Consider the following 14,703-nt stretch of genomic DNA (forward strand, 5'->3'; position numbering starts at 1 on the left):
GAAAAACCCACAAACACACAAGCTCTAACTAGTTTTTAATCTCCCTAAACAGATTTTAAATGTACATAGCCTTTTATTTTAGAAACGTACAACAAAAGAAAAGAAAAATATAACAACTGAGAGAAAAATATAATGACTAGGCCTAATATAAAATGATTTTATAGAAAATGTTGTTGCTGACACTGTGCTAGATTAAAATTATTTACTAAACCAATTTACAAAGTATAAGTAAAGAAAGGAAGGAAGGAAAAATGGGTAAATTGGACTGTGAGTGGAAAATGAGCAATGTTATGTGGAATTTTGTCTAACACGCCTGGCAAACGCTGAGCAAAACACCATGGTGGACCGCTAGCTTTGCCATCAGCGGGCCGACAGGGGTCCGCATTCCTCTTGCTTTCAGCGAACTTGGATTCCAGGACATTTTGTGAAGAAGAATGGAGTTCGTTCTTTATTGAACAGACAACCAAAATTCAGGATGATCTAGGAAAACCCTGGATGGGTGAAAATGCTTAAAGAGATAGATACAACACATTCTCCATCAATCTGAAGAACCATTTTACCATGTATAGAACTATACAGTATATGTTTCACTGTAAGATACTGTGGCTTGCTGTTACTTTCCCAGTGCAAATATTCAGTTTAAGTAAATTATTTTATAAAGCAGCTGGAGTCAATTGATTGTTGGAAGCAAGCTCTAAATCTAGACTTAAACATTAGCTTTGAAAGTAAACCTTAGACACCAACATTAGATAAATTTTGAGTGGTATCAAATGCTACAGGTGGCCTTAAATGTAGCAAGCGTTTATTTTTAAATACTGTAGCTGAAATATTTTTTAAAAGTGTCTAATAATGGCATCTGCTGTGCACCTGGTTGTGTATACTCCTACAATATACATTTTATGATCAGGGACATAAGGACAGAATTATTTACAAATTAAGCTTGGACTGATTGCAATGATATCCCTCTGTTGGAAGATTTCATAACTACCAAATTTGAGTGTCTTCAGACCGAAGTTTCCAAGTAATTGCACCATCCCAGTTTTGGTCACTGGAGTGAATATCCACTACTGAAATAAACATAATATGTACAGCAACAAATGAATAACTTGGAGGTTGGATTTTATGTGTAATAAGTTACAAATATGTCATATTTGGCAACTGAACTTTATTGGGACAGCTCCACTTGCATGATATGTTGGTGGTCAATTAGAACTTTTCACACGATCAGAAAATATGTTTTCATCCCAAAGCCCTGAGAACATGCACAAATGGGACATTTCATGTATACAAAAACAAACACAGAGATAAGTTATGGATGAAAAGCGTAAAAGTTATTAGAAATTGTAATCCTGCAAAGAAAAGCACTTGAACACATTGAATTGAATAATATTAGCAAACAACCACAAAGAAACAACTAATTTCAGTCCATACTACTGTCAACCACCTAACTTTATAGAAACCTTTACATTATTAAAAAATTTGACACAATGTGTATTCCTGGGTATTTATAAAAGCTAGTACACTCTAGGGCTAATTAGAAAATGTGAAAATGCTTAAGTCAGATCAATCCTTTTTCCTTTTCATTCTGAAATGCAAAGATCAGGCTGTGATTGTAAGAAAAAAATCATTTACATACACAGTACATGAAGAAATATCTGATTTGACTTGATGTCTAAATGAAGTGTAAAACACATATTTCAACATCTGAAACACCCAAAAGAGAAACTGAACATTTCCTCTTCCATAACTGGCTGGAGTCTTTGCATGCTTTGAATATTGAATGCTATTAGTCAAACTAACAATGAGTTTGTCCCTCAGTACGCTGGGGCGGCATTACGGACGGCACAGCACAGTACCATGGTGAAGATCATCTCGAAGACCTGCAAGCAAAAGAGCAAAAATGAAAGAAAGTAATGAGAAAACAATATCCACTTCACCTTCTGTCAAGGTGCGTTTTCAACAGAATAATTCCAATATTTCTCACTCAAGCACTACTTAATTTTCTCGTAATCAAACTGTTATACACAATGCATACAGCACACGTTATTAAAGGTCATGTAGTATGAATTTGAGTACCATGATGACAGCAATGACGAGGGCAGCCAGACCAATCACATGGAGTTTCTCGGTAAACAGGTCTCTCAGCTTTGTGTGGCAACTCTGAGAAAAAGGACATAAAGCATTAACACCATCTTCAACTTTAATATATATACTTTGTCTGCCACATTGCTGCGAATAAGGGTGAAAAGAACAATAGTCATGTAATATTTCTCACCTTTATAAAATTGTGCAACTAGTCAGTGCTCCTACTGAAATGTACAGTGTATGTTTCAATGTTTATTTCTCAAATAGTGATTTATTTATTTATTTTTTTATTCAAAAGACATCATCATAAACTGGTGTGAAAGACTGAACAATTTTTAACACAATATTCTGCCCAAAATCATGTTATTTGTTATCAGGGTTATTACTGTAAACTAAAAGATTTTTTTAGAAACTGACATACTGACATATGTACCTGTGAGACGAGTGGATCGACTTCTCCTTTAGGACAGAGAGTGGCTTTAACAGCCAAGAATAACACGTTGTCATCTCCTTTACCACAACACTCGAGCTGAAAGAGAAACAAAGGAACCATTTTAAAACCATGCCACAAACTTCATCAAAACATTGAGCTTCAGTACAATTTTAACTCTATATTCTCCACCTCCAACACACACGCACACACACAAACATTACAGACAAACATCACTGCCAGAAAACAGATGAATTTAGTTGATCACAAAAGTAGTTGTAGAGCCATGAGGAAGTCTTCATAACATGGTTATGAGGCCAACAAGAACAAAAAGCTTATAAACTCATTTCCAAAAAAAGTTGAGACACTGTGCAAAATATAAATAAAAACAAAATACAATCATGTGTAAATTATTTAAACCCTATATTTCATGAAAAGATCAAATTGAAATTGGAAAGAAACCATGTCAAATATTGAAACTGAGAAATTTGAATGCTTTTTGAAAAATATATGCCCATATTGAATTTGATGCCAGCAACACATTTTGAAAAACCTGGGACAGAGGCTTGTTTACCACTGTGTTGCATCACTTCTTCTTTTAACAACACACTGTAAGCGTTCGAGAACTGAGGAGATCAATTACTGCAGTTTTGAAAGTGAAATGTATTCTCATTCTTGCTTGATATAGGATTTCAGCTACTCAACAGTTCAGGGTCTCCTTTGTTGTATTTTCTTTGATAATGTGCCAAATGTTTTCAGTGGTGACAGGTCTGGACTGCAGGCAGACCAGTTTAGCACCCAGACTCTTTTAATATGGAGCAATGCTGTTGTAATACATGCAAAATGTAGTTTGAGATTGCCTTGCTGAAATAAGCAAGGCCTTCCCTGAAAAAAGACACCATCTGGATGGCAGCATATATTGCTCCAAATCCTGTATATATCATTCAGCTGTCATAGATGTGCAAGTCATCCATGCCATGTGCACTAATGCACCCCCATACCATCATGGATGCTGGCTTTTGAACTGTTTGCTGATAACAAGCCGGATGGTCCCTCTCCTCTTCAGCCCAGAGGTCTCAGCATCCATAATTTCCAAAAAAGAACATAAATTATGAGTCATTGAAGGACAGGACACTTTTGCATTTTGCCTCAGTCTATCATAAATGAGTTCAGGCCCAGAGAAGGTGGCGGTGTTTCTGGATCCTGTTTGTATGTTGTTTCTTCATTGCATGGTAGAATTTTAACTTGCAGTTGTAGTTGCAGTGACAAACTGTGTTCACAGACACAGAGTGGTTTTCAGAAGTGTTGCTGAGCCCATGCAGTGATTTCCATTACAGAATCATGTTTGTTTTTAAAGCAGTACCGCATGAGGACCCAAAGATCACGGCCAGACAGTATTGGTTTTCAGTCTCCATATTCTCTGAATCTTTTAATGATATTATGTACTGTAGATGATGGAATCCACAAGTGTTTTTCTCTTTTACATTGAGAAACATTTTTCTTTAATTCTTGCACTATTTGCTTGCACAGTCTTTCACAGAGTGGTGAACCCCTCCCCATCTTCTGAAAGCCTCTCTGGCATGTTACTGATCTGCTGTCAATAAACCTAATTAGTTGTGAGATGTTCTGCCAGTTGTTTTTTAGCATTACACAACTTTACCAGTCCTTTGTGGCCACTGTCTCAACTTTTTTGTGTTGCTGGCATCAAATTCAAAATGGGCATATATTTTTCAAAAAACAATAAAATCTCTCTGTTTGTACTATTTTCAATTAAATATAGGTTTTAAATGATTTGCACATCATTGCATTCTGTTTTTATTTGCATTTTGCACAGCGTCCCAACAGGGTCATAATAGGAGCTGAGCTAAAGTGAGTAGAGGAATGGCCTATATGGCTTACAGTTTCATGGAAGACCAACAGAACTTTAGTAGCGGCCTGTCTGGTGACTGAGTCCACTGGATCCACAGCTTTCATGTAGGCAGCATCATAGAAGCCGATGAGCTCTGTGGAGATCTGAATAGAAAATAACTGCAGTTAGCTTTGTATGACAAAATACAGCAATCATTTGTACAACTGTGTGGGGTCAGTGACATGTGAGTGTAATGTGTGTTCATGTACCGTGTCCCTATTGATGAAACCCCATATTCCTGCTGCCACTTCGCAGGCAAACAAGATCACCAAACATGTGAAAAACTGAATGAGAGAGAGAGAGAGAGAGAGAGAGAGAGAGAGAGAACTTAATGTTACAAGAGTAAACAAGTGAACTACCATCCTTGTCTTAATGAGGGTCACTCAAGCAATGGGCAACACAACACATTATTTGGTCAAGAAACATGCAGTCTAACATATTAGTCACTTATTGAAAAAATAGTTCAGGATTTTTGTCAGTTCAAGATTTGATTAACCAGCCTACTTAATCCATCCATTCATCCTAGACAGCAGAACACACATTTAGAATTTTAGTACATCTTGGTAGAATCATGCGAGTAAAGACTGGTCAGCATTAGGTTTAAAATTGTGCTGAACTTCCTTTTAACAGGAAGTGAGCAAAAGGAAAAATGAAAAATGTAACGATCATTCTATTTGTTATAAACATCTTGAAAGGAAGATTTATTGGTTTATATGTTAGGAAAACCTCCTTTCTGATGATGTATCTCAGAGGTGGAAGAATTTTTTGAAAGATTTTTTTTTCTAGCTGGCCTAAATTCCTTTCACAAAGAAGAAGTCTGATGAGCAGTTACAGTTAGCACTTTATCACTGAAGCTAACCATAACCACAGATGTATTTATTAGCCTGTTAATGCATGCTGGGTATTGTAGTGTGAGAACATTGATAGACGAAATCATAAGAACAATACAAAATCGTGAATTCTGTCAAACTGATGAGGCTGAGGTATACAATGCAGCGCTACAGAATACTATGTGACATAACAGCATATTAAATGCTAGTTTTAGGACAGAATCCCTGCTGAAATGACGAGCACAGAACAGCATGAACTCCATGCTGGTCTATGCTGGTTTATGCTGCCATCTGGTGCTAGTGTAGCTGGTCACCCAGGATGGTCAGGGCCAGCATCCAAAACACAGCACATGCTGGTTTTGCTGGGGACCTGCTGTGTTGATCTAGGCTGTTTTTTTCTAAAAGAGATAGTGGCTAAAATGTGATTCTCTGGTTACTATGTTGTCTGGCTGTTTTATAAAAAAAACAAACAGTACGTACTGTTCCAAGTAGGCACTGAGACTCTTGAATGGCACCGTAGCAACCAAGAAATCCAACAAACATCATCACAGCTCCAACAGCTATCAGGACATAAACACCTAGAAAAATGACCAAACATTTATGTGCATGAGCAGGATGTTTCAAAAGCGTCTCTTCAAACATCTTTTCAATTATTCACCTCAGTTTATTGAATTGTTGTGTGGGCATCCAGGGTTCCCCTTTATTCAGCCGTTTCACTGTTCTAGTGCATATAGGTATATGTAAGTAAGCGAGGCCCATTCCATTTCATCCAGTGCAATCAATAAGCTGAAACGCATAATTAACATTTACTAACAGGCCTGCACTTGTATGAGAAAGAACTCATTGCAAGAAATACACATAACCTTAATTCAGCTTGTGAGTTTCTCTAAAAGATTTTGGTCTTTATATATGTATTGTTGACCAAACAGATTTAGCATATGAAGTTTGCTCCACTCTTGTCACACAATGAATCTCACATCTTTATCATCCTGTCCTGTGAAACTTCCTCTTCTCTTTGTGTCTGCATTTTAATCACTAGCTTCTCTCCCCTCCAAGCCTTTACTCCCTCCTTTTTTCTGTATAAGACATGATGTTGTGGTCACTGGGGGCTGACATCTAAGCTTCACAATAATCTGCATTTCTGCCGCTGCCTTCATCACCACAGCAACATGTGGAGGGGGCGTCAAAGAGTAGTTCAGCCTACTGAAAGGAAAGCAATTACAACCATAGGGAAAGCCAGACTAAACAGAATCACACCACATCACAGTCACAGTGGTCTGAAACAGATTTATATAAAAGGTGAACTGAGTCAGAATTGTTTATAGAATCAGACATATAAATTATTTAATGACAATAAAAGCTACCTCAGCTACCTCATTCAGTTAAATGGTAACGAACACATTGCCTGATACCTGTGACATTGTTTTATGATAGCTTTTAGATGGTTTTGGCATGTAATGTATTTTTTAAAACACTGTCATGGCGGAGACATACAAACCCAATTCCAAAACATTTGGGACAGTAGGAAAAATGTAAATAAAAACAGTTTTCGGACTGTATTCACTTGAAAACAGTACAAAGACACAATATTTAATGTTTCAACTGATTAACTTGATTATTTTTTGTTAATATATATGATTATTCTAATTTTGATACCTGCAACACATTCCAAAAAAGTTGGGACATTTATGTGCATGAGCAGGATCACCTTTCCTTTTAAAAGTCTTCAGTAATCGTTTGGGACACCAATTGTTTTCCCATTCTTGCTTTATATAACACTGGGTTCAACAGTCCAGGGTGTCTGTTGTTGTATACAGTGCTTCATAATACACCTTACATTTTCAATAGGAGACAGATCTGGATGGCAGGCAGGCCAGTCTAGCACTCGGACCCTCTTTCTAAGAAGCCACACTGCTGTAACGTGCAGAATGTGGCTTAGCACTGTCTTGCTGAAACAAGCTGAGATGTCCTTGAAAGAGATGTTGTCTAGAAGGCAACATGTGTTGCTCCAAAATGCCTGTGTACCCCTCAGCATTAATGGTGCCTTCACAGATGTGCAAGTTACCTATGCTATTGGTACTAACACACCCCCATACCATGACAGATGCTAGCTTTTGAACTTTGTGTTGATAAGTTGGGATGGTCTTTTTCTTCTTTGGCCCAAAGAAAACGTCCATTATTTCCAGAAACAATTTAAAAGGTGGATTTCCACTTAGCTCTCACTTTTAGATGAGCTTTAGCCCAGAGAAGTTCTCCAGATTCTCTGAATCTTTTAACAATGTTATGGACAGTCGATGATGAAATCCCATCTACTGTTGGAACGTTGACCCAAACTTACTCATAAATGACTGAGCCTTTCATCAATACTCATGAATCAGGATAGCATCACCTGTTACCTATTCACCTACTGAAAGTTACAAAATAGGTGTTTCTGATTATTCCACAAACTTCCCAGTTGTACATTGCCCCTGTCCCAACTATTTTGGACTGTGTTGCAGGCATGCCATTTGGGATTAGCATATATTTACAAAAATGAATGAAGTTCATAAATACCTGTAAAATATGTTTACAAATTGCTGCTTTCTGTTTTTATTTGAATTTTCCATACTGGCCCTAACATTTTTAGAATTAGGTTTGTACATGCAGAGCATTACAAGACAAAACAGTAAGCTTATTCAGTTTTACCACTATTGTACCATTATCAAAATTACATGCAGAATTCAGAAGACAAATGTAGGTAGTTTGCCTTGGATAGTAAATAGAATGGCTATATTTGTGTTGTAGATCCAAGACAGCAAGTTTCTCTACAATGCACTACTTCACATCTAAACACTCTGAATGAGTTTACATTCCTTAACATCTTAATCAAGGACACACGCAAACACACACATACACACACATACACACACATTCCAACTCTGGAAGTTATTTACATAATTTTGATCTTAATTTTATTAACCCTATTTTAGCACTAATGTCATGCATTCCAGCTAAAGATGCTAATGTTTATTAGTGAGTCATGATGATATTGGCAACAGCAGACAATTGCTCTGAATACTAATGTCAAACAGATGATGGTGGTGTTATTTTGATGTCCTGTGTGGAGAAACTGGAGTTAATCCAGCATTAATCCAGAATGGAAAAGAAAGAAACAGAAAACGACAAAGAACAAAGGTTAAAATCTGTTTTTCAAAAGGCAGGACAAAAGAATTGTAGGATTTCACATGGCAATCATGGCTACTGACTCTGAGTGACTCCAAATTTCAGCTTTTGAACATTTCTAAGCTGTTATGATTTGCCAAAGTGGCAGGGCCTAAGCATATTTTTGAAACAGTTTAACCAGCAGTTAAGCAATCCAGCGTACTAAAAACATCCACTGCACGTTCTAATTTGTGGAGTAATGAGCACATGTGTAGGATTATTTGAATTACTCATGGGTGTGCAGTGGAAGCCCAGAGCATGATTGACAAGATGAAGGAAGAAAAATAAAGTCTTGATCTTTCTCTTCTTTGCTTGGGTGGGCCAAACCAGCCAGCCAACCCCTCAAAATCAAAAGAGAACATCGGTGCTATAAAAAGCTAAAGGCGGAGGGCACTGCAGTTTTCGCCTTGTAGTTAAACTCAACAGACGGAGACAAGCAGACGGCCCCTACGCAAATGAATGGCCACTAACTGCAAGTTAGTGCCCACAGTAAGAGAAGCACAGAGGCTGGATGAACTATGTATCCTCAGCAGCTGCATGAATCTCAGGGTACATAAAGTACAGGGAGTGTGTGTGTATGTGTAAGGGTGGAGTGTAACACACCCTGTGGTAAAATTGTGCTTCTCCCTGGTCTAAAATTAGGGCCACTCTCCACTGTATGGGTGTGGTTCCACAGAGAGTTGTATTTATATAAGGGCGAAAGGGGGGTACATTTACAAAAAACATATTTAAGTATGGGAGGCACTGAAATTCTTTAAATGACAAAAACTTAAGACTCTTTAAAACAGGTTTGCATAGAGTTTAGGGGTCCGGATACCACTGTGAATCATAAAAGATAATGTGAATCAGAAATCATAATGCATTTTCTTTCCGCACCGTCACGTTTGTGAGTGAAACATGGTATGATAGTTGGGAATGGTGGGAGGGTAATGCAAAACATGATATGACTGGTTAATTGTTGGTTACATTTTTCCCCTCCTGCTGGTGCAGTGTGATGTAATCAAAGTTCAGAAGACGTTTTAGAGGCAGAAAAACATTACTGCACATCCATAAATTTACAGGAAAACAAGAATGGTGTGAGATGATGAATATGCTGGGTGCTTAATATAACTAAGCAAATGATTTTGGATTCAAGTTTCCTCCTAACATATGAGGGAAATTACACAATAGATTATTTTGATTGTGTATAAAAATGCCCTAAGACCAGTGAGGAAAGATAAACAGTAGTTTATAAATAATTGGTAATTTATTATCTATTATTGTGGATTGCAAAATGATCTGCAAAGAATCCATGTTTGACCATTTAATACACATTTACCGCAAAGGCACTCAGACACACACACACACACACACACACACACACTTATTATATATGATCAACAAAACGTAGTTTTACTGAGTTTGTTAAGCATTTGACTATGTAGACATAGGAGCAGAAAACGTTGAAATTTTGTTGAACCCTTTATGAAATCATCAAACTAAAATAATAATATTACTAAGGAGAAACAAATGGCCCAAAATATTTCACTTCAAAACATAATGTATTAGGTAGCATCATTACTTACACTATACTGCCTTCATCATTTGCCGAGCACAGTCCCTGAAGGACTCACTTTGCCTAAAATAGCTTGTTAAGAATGAATTGACAGATGTATACAAAAAGAAACGTTTGTTTATTATATTATGACTTTAAATTTATAATCCTGTCAGTAGTGTGTAAGCACACACACATCATGACCCAGTGGTCCATGCATTCTTGTGGTTATTAAACTACACAAAAGACAGAGGATGTACGCAGGTCCTGTTTCCTGTCTCTCTCTCTCTTTCATATGGTAAAGTGGAGGTTTCAGGACTCATTGTTCACAGCTCACTACAAGGGAAGCCAGTAACATCCTAAAAGACCACCCTGGTACCAACTACAATAACTATATGGATTATATTTATTTATTTATTTATCCATAAATGCTTCATTGATGCCAAGTAATCAAACGGTTTGTTGATTTGAGTGATGACAGCACAATTCCCAATTAAATCAAACATCTGCACAACAACACACTTTACAGTCCAGACAGTCCATGTACACTTTCAATATCCACCTTTTCTGAGTATTACATATTAGGCCTTATAGATTTACCAAAGCAAAACTTCAAGTGACATTTAAGTGACTAAATAAGATAAATATGATGTAGCCTCATGGTATGGCTCAGATTAAGATGCTTTGTCATTTGATATAATAGGTGCAATCATTCTCTAAGGCACACATAACCACCCCTATTTGTTGGGGAAAACTAAGGTCTATGCTGGCTAGCTTAGCCATGAAGTGGAAGTGCAGTAGTACTAAACGTACATTATATAAAGTGCATGTTCATTAACTGATTTTTATTACATTACACCTTCTTACTGGTGGGTTGAACACTTTTGATCCAGCATATGAAATATTACAGCATCAATCCTTATGACTTACTGATGTAGAATGTTCCTGGAGCTTGGGTCCCCTCTAACTGAAGCATCAGGAGATTGCTGGTTTGAGCATCATGGCGAAGCCACAGAGCTACTCCCAAAATAACACCCCCAGCCAGCTACAACAGAAAAAGATATGTAAAGTAAGAAAAACAAGCATATGACTGTACACTCTCTATTAACAGGCAGTTCTCTAGGGATGAATCAGTCATCTGGTTAATCCATCTTCTAAGGTCACCTCTTCCACAAATAATAGGCCTGACAGTTTTTAGGATGTTTGTGTTTTGAGTACTATGTTCGTGCGATATTTAGTGGGTGAGAGAGGAGCCTCTTTGGTTTCTGGATGTCAGCGGTTTATAAGATATCTTTTGGCGTATCAGTGATCTCTATTCAATTGTTTGTTGAGCAGCAGGAACCCACAGCTCCGGTGAGAAAAGTGAGGCTGACACTCTGTGACGCTCGGTCACCAGTGGAGCACAATAAGTGGAAGTACTGCATGACGGTTTGCCACTTTGTTGCATCAGATCCAAGAACATGGATCTGATGAAAAAAATAAAAAGATGCCACACCTCTAGCACAACTGGAGACTGGAATAAAAGTTGTGCATTTGTGCATGAAATGAAAGAAGCCAGTCATGAGCTTTGAACTCTAGGTTTGTCTTTCCAATGCTGGGTAAAAAAGACACAAGATTAAAAAGGAGTGTAGTGAGCATGAAAATTAAAGGGGATTTACTTCACATAATTAAATCATTAAGAGGTCCACAAAGTCATCCAGAGTGATTTGATGTGAAATGCCCTGTACTAAAGAAACTCACTGAGTCAGAATTGCACACAGAGCTGGTGATAGTAACCAGATGTTCAAAGTGTTTAATGAAAGCTCACAGAAAGTTCTTATGTGAAATGGTTACAAACACACTGCCTGAATTATTATTTTACAATAGTTTTAAGACCATTTAGGTGATGTGAGGCAAAATAGAAATGATGTGAATATCATCAATCCAAAAAAAAATCAGAAGACACATATAGGTTCACTAGACATTTTGGATAATGAATACAATTTCATATTTGCATTGTAGATATTGTGACTCCTGGTAACTACTAAGTCAGAAATCTGAGTCAGAAAGATTCTCTACACCATTACACCATTTACAACGCAGCATCAAACCACACTGAATGACTCATGTTTATATCTCAAAGCATGAAGTGTTTCCTTTTGAAACATCAGTGGAATTCCACTTTAAGTTGGACAGATCTGGGCTGAAAATGGTGCAGCAAAATTAAACAGCAAAATGTCAGTGGAAGATGGAAAGACGCAAAAGTGTTGAAGCCACACAGTTTCTAATATTGTTGCACTCACATTGTATTTTGCCATTCTTTCCTCAAACTAAGAACTATATTGTCTTTTGCTAAAAAAAAAATAAAATACACCACACAAAAGCCTGCACTGAGAGGATAGGGTTTAGAGACCTACACATGCCACGTGTAAGTATTTCATGATCATTCCTCTGGCAATGGCAAATCCAGTTTTATTATCAAAGCAAATTGTTTATTCTTCACCTTTTGGGATTTGCCACTGGAGCGCAGTTCATCAGTTCATTAATAGGGAATAAACCATTAAATGTCAACATTCATAATTTATCATATGTTGCTTCAAGAAATCAGCTAAGACTGTAGCAGTAAACAAGATAATTAGCTTGGGAACAGGGCTGGAGTCAGTCTCAGAAATAAGGCTACGTTTTAGCATCTTTCAGTCCTGCAGATGTTATTACTGCTCTCTAAACGTCTTTGCTGTGTAGCTTCGACTGTACAGCCACGTAGTCGCCACTCTCTTTATATCAATATTAACCAAACGACTTCTGATTTCACACACTATGAAAAATAGTAAAAGAAGAGGACTCGTTTTATGCACACAGCTTATGTCGCTGTTGCTCTTTTGGCATCTTCTCCTGCTGCACATTAAGTTTTGGCAAAGTCACCGGAAGAACACAGAATGCTGCATGACTAGCGCTGCTTGGGAAAAGCTCATGTCTGTTACACTCATGGTCTTATCTGATAGAAGTTTCCGGATATTGAATTCATGGCTTGATTTCAGGATCGTACAAACAAACAACAAACAAACAAAAAAAACTTAATATAATCTACAGCAAGCGCTGCTGCTGCAGCATCAGCGATAATTTAGATGAAAATAATATCATTTAGGTGGAAACAACTGTTTTTTCTCGGTTTCAAGCGCTGAAATATGTTCATATGCTCAGTGTAAATCCACGCGTTCTCTCTAACCGGCTTTAGATAAAACTACATAAAAACAAATCCAAGATTTTTTTCCGCTATAATCTGTGACTGTGAATTTCGATATTACAGACATCTTATTTTTTAACTCAAATGTTAGTTTCCGTTTTAAAGATGCCTTAGGCTACTCAAATAAATAATGCATAAACTCACCCAAAAAATGAAATTGAAGAAAAAAAGCATGTACTTAATACACTGAGAACAGCCCGTTAGAACCATGGTTGGCTGAGGATCCTCGTGAGTTCCAATGAAACGATGCTGGGTGTAAATTAGCCTCAGAAATGAGTCTACAAAAGACTACAAAAACCATCCAAGCAGGGCTGCGTGCTGTCAGAGGGCTGTTCCACACTATGTTCATGTCACACACAGGAGCCCAGTGAAGGTAGAAAACTGAGACGGCCCACAATTTGAGGCCGTGAGGCGGACACACTGTGCCTCTATCACACAGCCCCACATCAGATTCTTTAAAGTGAGCTTCATTTTGACCGAGCAATGTTTTCCAACTATAAACCATTTAGGAAAAAAGTCACTGTGTTTACTCCTTACTCCTCCAGTTTCCGCTCAACTCTTTATGTGCAATAACTGCCTCAAATAACTGCGACCCAGTTGTGTCACTAAACTCTTGAATGCTCTGCCAGATCTTTATGGCAGACTCTTACAGTTTGTTTTCAGGGTTTTCTAACTTAAGTGTCCTCTTCGATAGGCAGGGGTGTAGCATCAAAATTTACCAAATTTGGGCCCCAGACACAGCTTACTTGCTGCATTGAATAAAATTCTGTGCTTCTTTATCAGCTTCTGCTTGTTACAAATGACTGCAAATGTAGCTAATTTCACTGATATGGCTAATTGCTAGTTAGCTTATGTTACAAAACATTTACTTTTGGCACTTTAGGCTCACCTGTTTTCTGAAAGAAACGAGTCAGAAGTTGTTTGCCCATTTATTGCTTTCTTGTTTGCCACTCCTTTTGTTTCTGAAATCTTGAGTTTGGTTTCATTTTGACCAGGTCAGAATTGGTACACAGCCGCTAATGAAAGACATGCACGCCGGAGGACTGAAGCACTTTTGAACTTATCATGGAAGATGCAGGTGTTTATTGTTTATTTCTACAATAACAGAAAGTAACAAAATTAGAAAGCAAAATCAGTTTATTTCTGAGGCTTTTGGGGTACCCCTCCCCAACCAGGGGGGCCACCTAACCAGGGAGGGCCCTGGTTAGTCAGGTCCATCATTACCTGTGGTACGATGCCCCTGTCAACAAGTGAAATGCATTCTCAATTGTGTTTAAATCAGGAGACTGACTAGGTCAGTCTATAACTTTTGACCATATGTTTCCAATGAACTTATTGGTTAAGTGTGTGCTGTGCTTACGGTTATTGTCTGCAACACATTATGAACCCAGTGAGTTTGGAGGCATTTGCTTGGACATTGGGAACATAAGCTGTTTATGTACATTTCAGAATCAGCTATACTGGCCCAAGCCATGGTGCTGCCTCCAACTT

The 14,703-nt window shown here is 37.7% G+C and overlaps 1 protein-coding gene across 1 annotated transcript; it reads right to left on the reverse strand.

Annotated features, from left to right (window-relative positions):
• Positions 1-1,145: 1,145 nt before the first annotated feature.
• cd81b (CD81 molecule b) lies at positions 1,146-13,619 on the reverse strand. The gene is made up of 8 exons (XM_036561741.1): positions 13,357-13,619; positions 10,920-11,034; positions 5,735-5,832; positions 4,634-4,708; positions 4,415-4,528; positions 2,519-2,614; positions 2,077-2,160; positions 1,146-1,880 (listed from the first exon to the last, which is right to left on the reverse strand). The coding sequence occupies exons 1-8, from the start codon at positions 13,420-13,422 to the stop codon at positions 1,815-1,817; spliced, it is 714 nt and encodes a 237-aa protein (XP_036417634.1). The 5' UTR covers positions 13,423-13,619; the 3' UTR covers positions 1,146-1,814.
• Positions 13,620-14,703: the final 1,084 nt, after the last annotated feature.

This window comes from Colossoma macropomum, unplaced genomic scaffold (genome assembly GCF_904425465.1).
Source record: "Colossoma macropomum unplaced genomic scaffold, Colossoma_macropomum, whole genome shotgun sequence".
NCBI lineage: Eukaryota > Metazoa > Chordata > Actinopteri > Characiformes > Serrasalmidae > Colossoma > Colossoma macropomum.

Coding starts and splice junctions, on each gene's coding strand:
- cd81b (XM_036561741.1), bottom strand. CDS start 13,422: ATGGTTCTAACGGGCTGTTCTCAGTGTATTAAGTACATGCTTTTTTTC. Junction 2,161..2,518: donor TCGATCCACTCGTCTCACAG/GTACATATGTCA, acceptor CCTTTTTCTCAG/AGTTGCCACACAAAGCTGAG. Junction 1,881..2,076: donor TCGTCATTGCTGTCATCATG/GTACTCAAATTC, acceptor TTTTGCTTGCAG/GTCTTCGAGATGATCTTCAC.